The sequence below is a fragment of the Caretta caretta genome, chromosome 1, assembly GCF_965140235.1.
Source record: "Caretta caretta isolate rCarCar2 chromosome 1, rCarCar1.hap1, whole genome shotgun sequence".
Lineage (NCBI taxonomy): Eukaryota > Metazoa > Chordata > Testudines > Cheloniidae > Caretta > Caretta caretta.
Window position 1 is genome coordinate 125,895,487 of NC_134206.1, and position 15,711 is coordinate 125,911,197.

Below are 15,711 nucleotides of genomic sequence, written 5' to 3' on the forward strand. Positions count from 1 at the left end.
GAGAGGTGCAGGCAGAGTCGACGGGGGAGCGGCAGTAGTTGACTCACCACAGTGAAGACACCGCGGTGTGTAGGTCTCAGTACGTCGACTTCAGCTACGTTATTCACCTAGCTGAAGTTGTGTAACTTAGATTGATCCCCTGCCCCCCGTGTAGGCCAGGCCTTAGAGTTATTTTAAAGCCAGAACCTCCTAGGTGCTGTATTTGGCTTATCCTGGGATATATCTTTCCTCCACCACGGCTGGGGCTGGGAAGGGGTGGGATGTGTCTACCCCGCAGCGGCAGCCCTGTATGCCCTAAACTCCCCCCACCTCATCCCACCTACCTCACCCCACTGCCCCCCATCTATCCCCTATATCCCCCAAGGCCACCACCTCACTTTACATGTGCATCCTCTCCAGGGTCCAGGCGCCTAATTAGTGGAGCCACGCCTGCGCGGCTCCACTAATTAGCTGCGTGGCCCTTGATGCCCTCTTCCGCAGCCGCCCAGGCATGCACCTTAGATGGAACACAGGTCGCGGGCCCCCTTTTGCTTTCGGATGGGGAAATAACTAACCCTTAACTTAATGGCTAACTAAATTCCTAAGAACTATACACAATGAAGATAGATATTGGGCTGTTAAGAAACGGTAACGCTCTTGCGATGCCAGAGAAGGCGCTTCGACCAACCGTCACGGGTGGTAAGAAGGAACGGACAGGGCGTAGGGCCAGTGGCAACTGATATACGGGACGCATGTGCGCGGCCCTCCAGAGGGCCCCACTGGCGGCCCTATGGATACTGCTAAGGCAAAAATCTCCAACGACTGTGCACATGGGCGTGCACACACCTAGAATGGACTGGACCTGAACAAGCACTTGAACACGGAGAGCCGTACCAACATCCAAGGGATAGAGTTGGGGGTGGGGGGGAAATGGCGGCGTGTTTTGGTCTAGAAATAAAGGCCAGCCTACGTGGCACCCAACACAAAGAAACAAAGTAGTTCATTAGCAATGCCAAAATTATTGTATGACTGTTGATATGTCTTCTGAGTATGAGGTAACTTTAAAAAGTACTCGCAAGTCAATGCAGCCCAGAGCATTACTGCTGCCAAGTGAAGAGCGTAGCTTCTGGCATTTTACTCATATTTCGGAACGGATATAATCTCTCTCAATTATTGAAGTAGTTTCAGAAAGCTTCCAAAGTCACATATCTCTTGCATAAGCTGCTGATGGGAAATCAATCCTATAATAAAAATCATCAGATGTGATTGCTGATGTGTTCTGGTTTTTATTGCCAAATACAATTTCTTTATTTCTTAGTGCAGAAGACATCATCGAACACATTTCCTGTCAGTTTAATTTCTACATTTGTGAAGCCAAGATGTTCCAGTAAACATCTATATTCGGAGCCACTCCTCTCCTTTCCCTGTGTCTGACAAGCATGTTCAAGGACTGCAGCAAAGCTGTACTCCTTCTTTTCTTCTCATTATCCAACACCATTTCAGCCAGGAAAATGCCACAGCCTAATTTAAAACAAAGAAAAATTATACTAATCTGCAATCAGATTAATAAAAATTATGGCTGCCATATAAAAATGCATAAAATATAATACTAGTGGTCTAATTTTGCATTTCAGATGTACTCTCAAGTTACTAGACCAAAATGACTATATACATACTGTACACATTAGCTCCTTGTAGAAAATACAATGCCCATGGGCTAGATCACCTTTTTTTCTGTGAGAGGCGGCGTGTGTGTGCGTGGAAGAAATAGAGGTAATCCCATCTCAGTGTTACTCATTGTCCCTATCTTCTCTTAAACCTATTATTTACGTTTATATTGCTGTAATCTTCAGAGAACTAAGGATGGGGGAGCATTGTGCTCGACACTGTCCAAACATAGAAAATGACAATCCTACAGAAGCCCCTCCACAATTCTTCTGTGGGGATAGGTTGCTTTGTGGCGAGGAAGGCCCAGGTGTGAGAATAGAGGGAAGAGACTATGGTGCAATTTTCCACTGCATCTTCCTACCTCTTCCACCCAGTACGGAATATCAGAGTAAGATAATGCTGATCAAATGAACATTATTTTACTTGCTCTTCTCCATTGCTGTGTACAGTCATTTACATCAGTGCAAAGTGGATGTAAAATGCTAACGAATCAGACCAACGGGTAACATTTTACTCATTTTGTACAGATATAAATGCCTGCACAAGGTGCAGAACAACAGTGAATCGAATCTCATAGCTATGTTCTGTCCCTTGAGATGATTACCTCGGAGGCACTCATGACAGTATGGCTCCTACTGGCAGATGAGAAGCTTTGAGAGGCATATAGCTTCTTTGTGGATGGCCCAGGGCTCTGATGTATGGGTTTAAGGGACCTAATCCCCTTTCTGTCAGGGGTTGAGCATGCTGCTGGAGTTCAATACAGAATACCATAAATCATCTGGAGACATGCAATTCCTTCTGGCTGGGAATGGATAAAGTCCTCTGTCCCAAACCCTGCCTTACAGTGTGTACATACAGCGTGCCACATTCTCACCAGCAGAGAATTTAGCTGTAGAACACAGAGGCAAATGTACACCTTCTGAAATACGTGTGTGCTCATTTGGTCACACAGCCTGAATACAGACAGATTCTGTATTAGAAGGTTTTTCTACTCATATCCCAACAACTTTCCTCCACCTGCACAGGCAGAACTGCTGCTCCTGATCACACTGCAAGTGTTGCTATGTGGAGCAAAGCAAGGTGAGCACTTCTAGGCCACCGAGCCAACCTTGTATCACAATGGTTGAAGGGTCCTCCTGGACACTTTGAAGGGAAAACATGAACAGCAAGGCAACTAATACGCTACAGCAAATCACTCAAACATTGGGGACATCTGAATGACATGAACACAACATGGACAAAACATATGCACGGGAATCAAACACTGCCAGTCTGGGAAGGATGCCCATGTACTTTACAGAGAGCAAGTTATGATTAGCATAGAAAAGAAAAAAAAAACACAACAGGTAATTAGTATTTTATAGTAGGAACAAAGATCCTTCTTGAGAAAGGCTTAGACAGAATTTAACTTGGGTTCAAGGCTTTTCAGCCTTATCCTTATAGGAGCGGCAAATATGAGGGGAGATTATTTGATCTCTTTGCAGAAGGTTCAGGAGGAAACTATTGTAATGGTCCTTGCATTAGCCCAATTCTACACTGGTGTAACTCAAATGAAATTAATTAAGTTACATTGCTATAAAACAGGAGCGACGTAGCAGTGGATCATGCATTGTATGTTTTGAAAGTTGCAGAGAGAAATCAGAGGTATAAACGTGTATAGGACAGCCCTATAAAAAATAAATTGTAAAGGTTCTTGCAGCAAGGAAGCAATAATACATTACGGCTTCCATTTAGAATAGTTTAAGAACATGGGAAAATAGCAATGGGCCCATATATTACACAGTGACTGCAAGGGCAGGGGCGGGGGGAAAAAAGAAAAAGGTAAGTCTGGTGTTGCACAGTTTACATGCTTCAAGTAAAAGTAGACTGTTGTACCAATAAAATAAAAACCAGCAGGATCTTATTAAAGGGAAAAAGGTAAAATACCACATTTATTGTGAATACAGAAAAACTCATAGTAAGCAGTTAGTTATAGCTATAACATTCCATTCAATCTCATATTTATTCACACATTCATTCATACACACACACAGGTTCTGCAAGGTTGTTATCATAGGTTTCAGAGGAACAGCCGTGTTAGTCTGTATTCGCAAAAAGAAAAGGAGTACTTGTGGCACCTTAGAGACTAACCAATTTATTTGAGCATGAGCTTTCGTGAGCTACAGCTCACTTCATTAGATGTATACCGTGGAAACTGCAGCAGACTTTATATACACACAGAGAATATGAAACAATACCTCCTCCCACCCCACTGTCCTGCTGGTAATAGCTTATCTAAAGTGATCAACAGGTGGGCCATTTCCAGCACAAATCCAGGTTTTCTCACCCTCCACCCCCCCCCCCCCCCACACACACACTCTCCCAGCAGGAGAGTGAATTTGTGTGTGGGGGGTGGAGGGTGAGAAAACCTGGATTTGTGCTGGAAATGGCCCACCTGTTGATCACTTTAGATAAGCTATTACCAGCAGGACAGTGGGGTGGGAGGAGGTATTGTTTCATATTCTCTGTGTGTATATAAAGTCTGCTGCAGTTTCCACGGTATACATCTAATGAAGTGAGCTGTAGCTCACGAAAGCTCATGCTCAAATAAACTGGTTAGTCTCTAAGGTGCCACAAGTACTCCTTTTCTTGTTGTTATCATAGTTACCAGCCTTAGAGTTGCTCATGCCAAGCCACTGGCCAGGTGGCCTGGACATAAGGAGGGAGCAGGGCCTTGTCAGATGCTCATCTGATGCTCCTAGAAGTTGGTTTGCAGAATCAGACCCCAAACTTCTCACTTTCTAGAGTCCATTTTTATAGGAATTTCTTCCTATGTCAGTCTATGGGAATTGCTTCATCATGCTGTTGCTGAATCAATCTGCAGATGGCACATTCCTGACGGCTCCGTGCTGTCAGATGTTATCTTGTTCTTTAGCTCTCCCATCCTTGAGGCTGTTGGGTGGATTCCAGTCTGCCCTCCGGGGGTGGGGGGGAAGGGGGGTCCTCTGATTATTTCCACTTGATGCCTTCTTCAGCCGATGGACACTGGATTCTTAGGCTGGCACCTCCCTGATCATTCAGTTATTATCCACACCAAGCATCCATCCACATACATCCTCTATCTCTATTTTAATCACAATTGTTAACAAAGCGAGATGAATACAACAAAAGGGCGTGGAGTCTCTGGGTGCTGTTTCTGTTGTTACAGAGTATTGCTTTGAGTCTCTCTCTCTGTGAATTGCTTTGAGAACAGACTCTGTCTTAGAATGTACTAACGCAATTAGCAGCTTGCAAGTTTCACACATAGAGGGAGAGAAACAGTACCAAAAACCAAGAGACCTCTTAATTAGTAATACCCTGGAATTTAAACTCTGGGGAATCAAACTCATTTGTGATTTTAATACAGAACTTCTTTAATATGATCCAACAAGACGATGATCTGTGTGTCAGGGCCACTGCAGATTAGTTGCCATTCTTAGAAATGAGAATATAATCTTGTTACAGATTACCCCTAATCTCATATATTTTAATAGGCTGGTTTTGTGAAAGTGCAATGTTGTACTTACTCTCTCTCTCTCTCTTCATCAAATGGGATAAATTGGAACCATGAACGTTGTCTTTGGCTCCTGGTGGTTGGAGTACTCCAAAAGTGAGGGAAGTTATTGCTGCTACCTGGTGTCCCCCCACTCCCTCCATCAACTAATTTAATCCTCACTTCAAGTATAACATGGCAAAACTCCCATTGACTTCCATGGTACTAGGTTTAGGCCCAGTGATAAAAGTTTTGCAGGCCAGGGATGCTGCTATTGCTAGACTGAGTCTCAGCAGGCAGGGCTTGAAAGTGTATGGGTAGGCTTGCCTGGGCTGCAGCCACAAACCTGCTCTGTAGTGGACCAATCCCAACACCTAGCCTCAGAAATGGGAGTCCTTAACTCCATCCCCAATCAGGCAGCTGGAGACATGGGAAATGTCAGGGAGGAGGTGGTGCCTCTCCTAACAACCCATCATGGTGGAAAGACAGCAGGGGATGCAACGAGTGAGCCTGGAAGCCCCCCTGCTCCAACCCAGCACAACGACAAACCGATCCAAAACTGAACTGGCAGCCAAGAAGGGGATGAGGGGCACAGCCTTTTAGACAACACTGCCTAAACTCCTGCACTTGGGGCTCATATTGAGCCACACCACAGCCCCTTTGCTCTCCCAAGCACAGAAACTGGTTAATATCTGTAGTGAGTGTGCTAGGGTTGTCATTTTACTATTGGGCTAGGGGAAAAAATCCAAACAAACCTCTGCTTTGTCTTACCAGACATCCCCCCAGCCCTCAAGGATTCTTATTCAACTCATCATTCAGTAAGTGAGCATCTGAGCTCTCTTTTCTCTTATTTCCTGCCCTGTGTCTACGGATCTTTTAATCCCCAATATTTTACACCTTTTCTCCATTCATCTGGTGATCTACTCAGACAACAGTTCCATTACCTGATTTGTCCACATTGGACTTCCTCTATGCCATTTATACAGACATCTGCAAATGATCCCACATTCAAATAAATGTGTTGGATGAAATTCTGATAAGTGAACTGAATTCATATGAACATCCTCTCATCCATACGAAATCAGATATGCAGACGCAAACATAGTTACATTTATTTCAGTGGGTGGAGTTACTCATATCAACACGGGCATTCCTACTAATGTGAAGCAGCTTACCACCAAACAGCAAGTAGTGAACAAGCGGGCTTTAGTATTGGTGACAGTTCAGACATCTGGAGGATACAAAATAATCCCTCATTAAAGATTACGCAGATTTAGATAATTAATTTTAATGGCTCAAAATTATCCTTGACAAAGTTTCCTTATTGGAAAAAACTGTCTGAACAATGTTTTAAGACCCAGTCATTATAACAATAGTGAATAGAAACAAATTTTGTCCAGGGAAGTGGCATATTAATGTTTGTACCTTTATAAAAATCAGATTATTGGTCTATCTAGTATTTGGAATGTCTATCACTCTTCCAGTATTCTGTAGTATTTAAAATGATCATAAACTCCTCTCCCTGCCCTACCCAGCCCTGAATTCCTTGCACACGCTATACTTTCACTGAACTCAGTGGGAGTCTTGGCAGTGGAAGGAATACACCTGTGAACAGCAAGTGAAAATATTGCAAATATCTTTCCCCTCTGCTCTCTGAAAGACATACAGCATTGATCTTTTCTGCATGTCAGCAAATCTCTCTGAAATAGTATGGAGACAAGGGAACAGCACACAGACACCCGCTGTTGAGCAAAGCACATTCTCCTGCAGCTCATTAGCCACCCTTTGCGAGACATTCAAAACCAGTTTGCAAAAATGATTTTAGCTGTCCCCGTTCACAAAGAATGTTATTTGTTTCAACAGCTACTTCAGATGCATGTCTTATATGGAGTTTTCAAAAGGTAAGCTTCCCCCTCCACACACACCTAAGTTTGCAAAGCTAAAGTTAATGCAGACACCCAGGCTCCAGGGACTAAGGTGGAGTAAATATATAATGTTGTGCTTTTCTAGTTTAAGACACAGAGTTTATGTTTTAGCCAATTGTGTTCTATAAGATTTACATACAATAAGTGACTACAAAATAATCAGAGGGCATAACATTAATTTGACAGTATGGTAGAATATGACAGTTCTACAGCTTATGTAAATCAGTCACATGCTTGGTGGGACAGAATCAAACAGCAAAACTTCCATCTGTTGAAATAATAATGTTCTCTTTTATAAGGCAGACCAGTTAAAAGTAGAAAGAGGCCTTTTTTTGTACCAAAACAGAGAGAAACTTATTTTTGGTTTATTAAGTTTTCAGTAGTTGTATATACAATCTTACCAAATTCTACTCATCCAGGGCAAGAAACTGCTAAAGGTAAATAAAAATTGTCATCATTATTAATTATTATTATTATAGCAAAAAACATGGGTAAGTAGAGGGTGACAAATTTTCATGATGAATTTGAATGGTTGAAACATACTGTAATAAAAATGTCCCTCATTGATAATTTAACTCATCAGGGCCCCTTTACCCTTCTCAGTGCTCAAAGAGAAAAGTAATTATGCTAATGACAAAAAGAAAAGGAGGACTTGTGGCACCTTAGAGACTAACAAATTTATTTGAAGTGAGCTGTAGCTCCCGAAAGCTTATGCTCAAATAAATTGGTTAGTGTCTAAGGTGCCACAAGTCCTCCTTTTCTTTTTGCGGATACAGACTAACACGGCTGCTACTCTGAAACCTATGCTAATGACAGACATTTATGGTGCACTTGAGAAGACAAACTCTGCCCGACAAAACTATAGTATCTTTGAAAGTTGCTGATGTCAGCAGCTGAAAGTAAGTACAGCCCCTCCTCTTTTGTCCTGTCTGAGTGGAGGGATATTGCTATGGAAATCTGCTGCAGCCAGTAAACTCAACTTCCCAGAGATGAAAAACAGTAGCTTTATTTACAGGCAGGAGGGGTTCCACTACAGCTTTAGCAAAATATGTTTTATATGAAAAAAGTCACGACTGAAGAGTATCAGAAAAAAATAACGCATGAAATAGTGGGAAAACCAGATTGACAAATTAGTTGATAATCTGGACATACAATATATACTTATCCCTCAAATTAAAAATCACAGCATGAAAAACTGACATTTCTATATTCCTCTTCTATCAGCATAGTTGGAAAGAAGGGAAGAGCACTAGTATTTATATAAGGAAATACAGTAACTCCTCGCTTAACGTTGTAGTTATGTTCCTGAAAAATGCTGATTTAAGCGAAACGATGTTAAGTGAAGTGAATCCAATTTCCCTATAAGAATTAATTTAAAAGGGGGGGGGGGGTTCCAGGGAAATTTTTTCATCAGACAAAAGACTATATTTATATATATATATATACACACACACACATACACACACACACAGACACAGTATAAGTTTTAAACAAACAATTTAATACTCTACACAGCAATGATAGAATCGTAGAATATCAGGGTTAGAAGGGACCGAGGTCATCTAGTCCAACCCCCTGCTCAAAGCAGGACCAAACCCCAATTTTTGCCCCAGATCCCTAAATGGCCCCCTCAAGGATTGAACTCACAACCCTGAGTTTAGCAGGCCAATGCTCAAACCACTGAGCTATCCCTACCTTGTGAAGCTTGGGTGAGGTGGTGAAGTCAGAGGGTGGAAGAGGGTGGGATATTTCCCAGGGAATGCCTTTCTGTTAAATAATGAACTAGCACTTGGATGAACCCTCAAGCGTTAACACATTGTTGTTAATGTAGCCTCACACTCTACAAGGCAGCATGCATGAAGGGAGGGGAGACAGCATGGCAGAGAGAGACAGAGACATACTGGTGGTGGTGGTGGGTGCGTGTGTGAGAGAGAGAGACAGACACACATTGCCCCTTTAAGTATGCTGACCCCACTCTAAGTACACTGCCTTTTTAAGTAGATCAGCAAGTTGAGACAGCAGCTGCTGCCAGGAAGCTCCCCCCGTCCTGCTCTATGGAGATGGGGTACAGGAGCGGGGGGAGGGGAACACCCTGACATTAGCATCCCTCTTCCCCCCTCCCTCTGCACAGCAAGCAGGAGGCTCCTGGGAGCAGCTCCAAGGCAGAGGGCAGGAGCAGTACAGGGCAGTGGGTGGAAGGGAATTGCCTGGCAATTGATAGTCTGCTAAGTGGCTGCCGCACAGGGAACACAGGGGAACGGGAAGCTGATAGGGGGGCTGCCAGTCCACCTTGGTTCCAAGCCCCCACCAGCTAGCTGCAACGGGCTGCTCTTCCTGCAAGCAGTGGACAAAGCAGGCAGCTGGCAAACAATGTTATAAGGGAGCATTGCACAACTTTAAACGAGCATGTTCCCTAATTGATCAGCAACGTAACAACGTTAACCACGACGACTTTAAGTAAGGAGTTACTGTAACAGACAGAAAGAGGATGTCACCATCTAACCCTTTACCACATGGACTCTTCTCTCGAGAACAGCTGTATTTGAGCGGTATGATTCAGTCTGAGAGCATGTGGGTGGCCAATTCATTTGTAAGACAGCCTCTAGAGGGGCTGCAGTGAAATTATGGTCACTGTAGGACCTGAGTCTACAGTAGTAAAGATCCTTGTGACACGACAGCTATGGGTGGGAGTTTCACGAACACCTAAGTGACGAAGGGGTAGTTGCCTATGATCCTAAGACCCTTCTAAAAATCCCACCTTTTTCTTTTTTATTCCTGTTTGCAAAAACATGCATTTCAAGGTTGTTTCCCTCTTTTGCTTCTGAGCAAAGCACTAAGGACCAATGAGCAAAAGGAGAGAGCACCCCAAAATTGCCAAAGTTGTACAAAGTGCATTTTTGTAAAGACAAATGCAATGATTAATAACTACTAAATAATTGCTTAAGTAGCAAGAAAATTCTTGCAGCTTTAGACCATTTTGCAGAGAACTTTATATACAGTTCATACTGTACCGAAGCAATCCATACTATCGCTGGTTGATGGTTGTATGAAAGTTAAGTTACAAAAGCTCAGTGCCACACTTACTTGCAGTGCAAACTAATGTGCAGAAGTTTTCTTAAAGCCCAAAATCGCATCTAAAACGTTTCCTGTAATCTTAATTTGCACATTGGTGAATCCATATTTCTCCAGTAGTTGCTTATACTCTGAGCCACTTCTCTGCTTGCCTTCAGTCATGCTGAGGGACTGTAATACTGCTCTAGGAGGGTGTGTTTTCTCTTCATCAAGCACAATTTCTGCCAGTAGCAAGGCACTTCCTGTGTTTCCAAAACAACAACCAAAAATAGTTCAATAAAATATTCTTAGCTTCCAAACTGCAGTGCTGTTGGTTCAAATGCTATTATAAATGGGGAAGATGTGTACCTAAGATTGATGTGTTACTGAGTTTACTGTGTGAGCCTTTGGAGAACATTTCCCTTTCATTTCTCACTCCTGAAGCAGAGAGGTAGTTATTTCATGCTAGGAGGACATGAGAGCCTTGAGAGTTTTCTTACGTTTTCTGATTTCTATGTGAAATAACCTATTGTTTTATCCGCTGGTCAAAGCACATTCTCTCAAGCTAACAAGAGACTATTCTAAAGGTATAAAACAGGAAGGTGTTGGAGAATTGTCTTAAAGTATTTTATACAGCCCAGATGTAATTCTATTTCATAGAAAAGGGTTCAAGGCCAATATAGTGACCATTTCCTGCTAGATTAGGAAGTTAGTAAAGTATACGAGAAGGCAGGCATTCCTTCCTTTGGTTTTCAGGGGTGTTTCAGCAAACAGCATCGTTACTACTTGAAGTAAAAGTTATCAGCTAATGATATCATTAAGACCTCCCACTATAAATGTCATCAGCCAATCACAGAGACTCCTTTGCGGCAACATTTAGCCACAAGGTATTCTGAACTGCCCTTTGAAGCAAGCAGCCCTGCTCTTCTCTTACTGCTCTCTACGTCCACTGCTCGCAAGGATTTTTTGTCATGTCTCCTGTTCTCCATCCTACATGAAGAGTTACTGACAAATGAGGTTATTTGGTTATCACCTTTCCCCACCTCAGTCCTACTACTAGTTCCCTCCTTCCTTTGGTATTTTTATATTTTGCGTATGATATGGTACAGCATATGCAGGGCCATCCCTACAGGAGTGCAGGGCCGTCCCTAGGTGAGTGCAGGGCCCAGGACATAGGCGCTGAGTTTCTACGGCCCTGCCCGCACTCCACCCCTTCCCCCAAGGCTCCACCCCACCACACCTCTTCCGACCCCTGCCCCGCCTCTTCCTGCCCCCTCCCCGCCTCTTCCCCACACAGTTCCGCCCCCTCCCCCGAGTGTGCGGCGCCCTCGCTCCTCTGCCCTCCCCCCCCAGCGCCTCCAGTCATGGCAAAACAGCTGATCGGTGGTAGGTGCTGATCGGCAGAGCCTGCCAGTGAGCAGGAGACACTGGGGGAGGGAGAGGTTGGTAGGGGGGCTCTTCTTCGCCTCCCCGCATCATCACCCCTCCTGCCTCCTCATGAAGCACCCGGCCCCCAAAGCCCAGGGCCTGGGGCAGTCGCCCCGATTTGCTGTACCCTAGGGACAGCTCTGGGCATATGTGAGAGTCCTATTTCTGGACAGGGCTGGCTCTAGGTTTTTTGCCACCCCAAACTCCGAGAGCACAACTGCCCAAGCTCTCTTCCCCCCGCCCTCCCACAAAAGGGATGGCTAGAATGCCGCCCCTGTGCCTCCCCAAGCATGTGCTTGCTTTGCTGGTGCTTAGAGCCGGTTCTGTTTCTGGAACACTTCATTATTTTTATTCCAATAACACCCAGAATATGCTAAGCACTATTCACACACAGAGAAAAAACAAAAACAAAAACAGCCTGTCTCCTGAAGAGTTTACCCTCAAAGGCCCTGATCCTGAAAACATTTATGCACATTTAACTTTATGCACATGAGTAATCCCATTGAGTTCAATGGCACTACGCTCATGAGTTAATATAAGCATATGCGTAAGTGTTTACAGGCTCAGGTTGATGATGGAAAGCAACACTAACGTGGGGGGGTGGGAGAGAGACACCATCAAAATAGGTATAATTTTTTATATAGATCGATTTAGAAGTTAAATATAAATAAGTGAATTGATGGTTCCTTTGTACAATGACAGCCTTGATAACTTTACACTTCTTAGTAAGTTGTGCCATAACACAATTTGTAAAGGCTTCTATTTTAAGATGGGGAAGAAAAAATTGATGACAGACATGTTCATCTTTAATTGGAGACATTGTAACCCACTACCCATAAAATCCTTCTGCTATTAAGCACTATACTGTAAACACTAAGGCCTTGTCTACACTGGCAAGTTTCTGCGCAGTAAAGCAGCTTTCTGCGGTGTAACTCCCGAGGTGTACACACTGCCAAGCCCCTTAGTGCGCAGAAACTCCTCAGTTGCAGCGTTGCAAAAAAAACACCTCGATGAGAGTCATAAGCCTTAAAGTGCAGAGGCTCCAGCGCTGTTATTGGCAGTGTAAACACATTACTGTGCAGAAAGCACTCAACTGGCCTCCGGAAGTGTCCCATAATCCCTCAAGTGGCTGCTCTACTCACTGTTTTGAAATGGAGACATGTGCCTCTCCCATTTCAAAGCTCCCTTTCTGATCTGCTCTGGGACACAAAGCAAACCATTAATGTGGAATGCTCCTGCTGTTGAACAGAGGCAGTTGCTGTGCAGAGAGCTGGGGAGGGAGGCGGGGGTTTCCCCCTCCCCCTGCCTCAGGACTGAACTTACAAGACAGCATGCTGAGACACTCTCTGTCTCCCAAAACACACTCACTCTCTCCCTCCCCCCCTCCATACACACACACACACTCCCTGTCACACACTCTGCCCCCCTCCCCACTTCAGTTGAAAAGCAACTGGCAATGTAGTAGGATGCACATGCTGTGCCTGCCCCTATGAGGCATTGCAAACCATTTCCAAAGTACCCTGATACCAGCTGCACAGTGGGATAGCTACCACAATGCACTGCTCTCTTTGCCATTGCAAGAGCTGCTAATGTGGATGCGCTCCGCCATCACAAGGAGCACAGCGTGGACACACAACAATGGTTTAATTCTAGCTCTTTAATAAAAGTGGTATAACTTGTCGATCAGAAACTTGCCAGTGTAGACATGCTCTAAGGAAAAAAAAACCCACAAGATGAAAGACCCGTACCTGGTTTGCAAATAGCTGATATTTTGCTTAACAATATGTGAATCTTTTCATCATTCAAGTCATGTAGAATTAGTGAAAGGATGTAAAGATCTGCTTCTGGAAGATTATCTTTGAAGAAATCACCTGTTAGAAAATGTATATTTGGTATGATACAATTCTATAAAGTAAAGTGAAAGATATTTAGGGGGAAATTTATGTTTATTTATAGCACGGATGTAGTTTAGGGTGCAGAACATACAAGATAATTTCACGTAAGATAATTTCAGTGTCAGTTTAGTTTTAATGTACATTTGATTTTGAACTTTCTTCTGCTCCAGTTAGCAAGTCCATGAAACGTTTTAGAAACAAGGAGGGGAACCAAAGCTTGCATCCTAAAATAAATAGGGAGCCAGTGGAGGTGATGGGGACAGGTTTTTCTGTATGCAGCTTCCTACATTTGCTGGAATTCAGAACTCAGAACTGATGAGCCAAAGTAAAGGGAATTTCAATAGTTAAGTAGACATGAAGTCATGAATAAAGACTTCAGCACAGGTTATGCACTGTGCTACACATGTAATATTTTGATCTGCAGTTACAGAAGACACAGTGAGAGAAGGACAATTCATATCAAGAATGCTGTAGTTTGTGAACCGTGTAGAAGCCCGAGTCAAGAAGTGAAATGGAATTGTGATGGTAATGGAAGTATCCTCAAGCAAATTAATCCAGCATAGACGGGAGGAGTGTCCAGCCAGGCCCCTCACTGGTGTTGCTTAAGCCATGTCTCCTCAGTCACCACTATTCTCCACTCTCACCCTGTCTCTTTTTACCCTGCCATCTTATGAGGAAATGAAGGAACATGCAAAGACCCAAGATTTTCACTCAACATGGAGGATTCTGCCTTGTGCTTAACCTTGCTTGCCCCCAGACATAGCTTCTGCTCACACTTTCGCTGGAGCAGACCAGTGTGCTCCCTCCATGCTGCACAGTGAACCAGGATTGGCAGCCTAATGGTTAGTTACCTGCTGTGAACGTCACTGGAGTTATGTGCTGTCCTGAAGGCTGAAAGCAAGAGACATTTGCAATGACGTCTGGAAGGTCAAATACAGTGACGTTTAGGTTTGGGTTTTTTTGTACTAGCTCATGGGCCAGAACTCCAGTGCAACCTGTCGTAAGTAAAAAATAACTAAGTGAACCTTTTCCTTTGTATCTGCAGACATTTTACAAGTTCATATTGTACCTTACCTGAACACAACAGCCCTCAGTTAAGGATGGGGGTGGCCAAGAGACTCTATAAAGGGACTTGGGAGCTAGTGTGGCCTAGTGGACACAGGTCTGGAGTGGGACTAAGGAGACCTAGGTTCTATTCTTGTCTTTGCCACTAGCCTGCTGGATGAATGTGGGCAAGTCACTTCCTGTCTCTGTGCCTCAGTTTCCCCAAGGTTAATGGCATATTACAAACCTCCTTTGTAATCTATGGATGAAGAGTCCTATAAGAAGAGCTAGTCATTATTACCACTGCAAGGTAATTCTTGTACAGTTTGAATAGTGCTCCTGTTGGGAGGCAAAGGACGCAAGCAAAGGAGTAGGAGCTCCAAACTCTGTGGAAGTTCACTGGTAAAAGCATTTCCAACCGTGCAGTGTGCTGGTCCCTATGCGCTGTCCACCCTCCCACCCCCTGGGCAGCACCGTTCTCTCAGCAGCTCTCTTCTCGGCAAGCTTTCGCCTGCATTACACACCCTCTCTGTGGAGGTGGAGGCACAGCTAGGAACAGCATTAACTCCACGCTGATTCCTACACACAGCGAGCCCTGGAGAATCGCGGTTCTCCACTTGGATCCCCTTGAGGACTGTAACTGGGACACTGCAGTGCTAAGCTACAAAACAATACCAAATACTTGTGGGGGCCATCTTGGATTTTTATCCCACTAGAGATTTTGTCACTGAAAGTTTTTAAATTTTCTGAATTCAATTACAATTTTCACTCTGATCAGTTTAATACTTAGCACTTCCATAGTGCTTTACCAAGTTCTTTACACGGGTGGGTAAGCATTTTACAAGTGACCAAGGTCAAAATTTTCAAGAGTGATTTGTGATTTTGGGTGTCCCATATAAGACACCTGAAAGGGCCCCGGATTTTAGAAAATGCTCTGTAAATCCTCTGTAAAGCAGGCCTCTTTAAAATGACTCAAGTTTCACACCAAAAATAGCAGCATCCAAATGTCAATAATCATTTCTGAAATCTTGACATAATTAATATGTGAAGATCACATGGCAGAGCTGGAAATGGAAGAGCTGGAAACAGAATTCCCAGTCCCAGCTACTGAACCACACTGCTTCTCCTGGGGGACCCCCCTCCCCCGTCTTAACAGCCATACTCAAAGTAAATGAACAATATTTTAAGCTAGTGTACTTCCATTTAACTT

The 15,711-nt window shown here is 43.8% G+C and overlaps 1 protein-coding gene across 1 annotated transcript in view; it reads right to left on the minus strand.

Annotated features, from left to right (window-relative positions):
- Positions 1–1,245: 1,245 nt before the first annotated feature.
- Positions 1,246–15,711, minus strand: part of ASMTL (acetylserotonin O-methyltransferase like) — a 57,922-nt gene continuing 43,456 nt past the window's right edge. The window contains exons 11-14 of the mRNA XM_048859645.2: positions 14,309–14,452; positions 13,311–13,433; positions 10,168–10,397; positions 1,246–1,500 (exon numbers count right to left, since the gene is read on the minus strand). Coding sequence (XP_048715602.2) covers positions 10,180–10,397; positions 13,311–13,433; positions 14,309–14,452 — 485 coding nt within the window. The 3' untranslated portion in view covers positions 1,246–1,500; positions 10,168–10,179. The remainder of the gene's footprint in view (positions 1,501–10,167; positions 10,398–13,310; positions 13,434–14,308; positions 14,453–15,711) is intronic.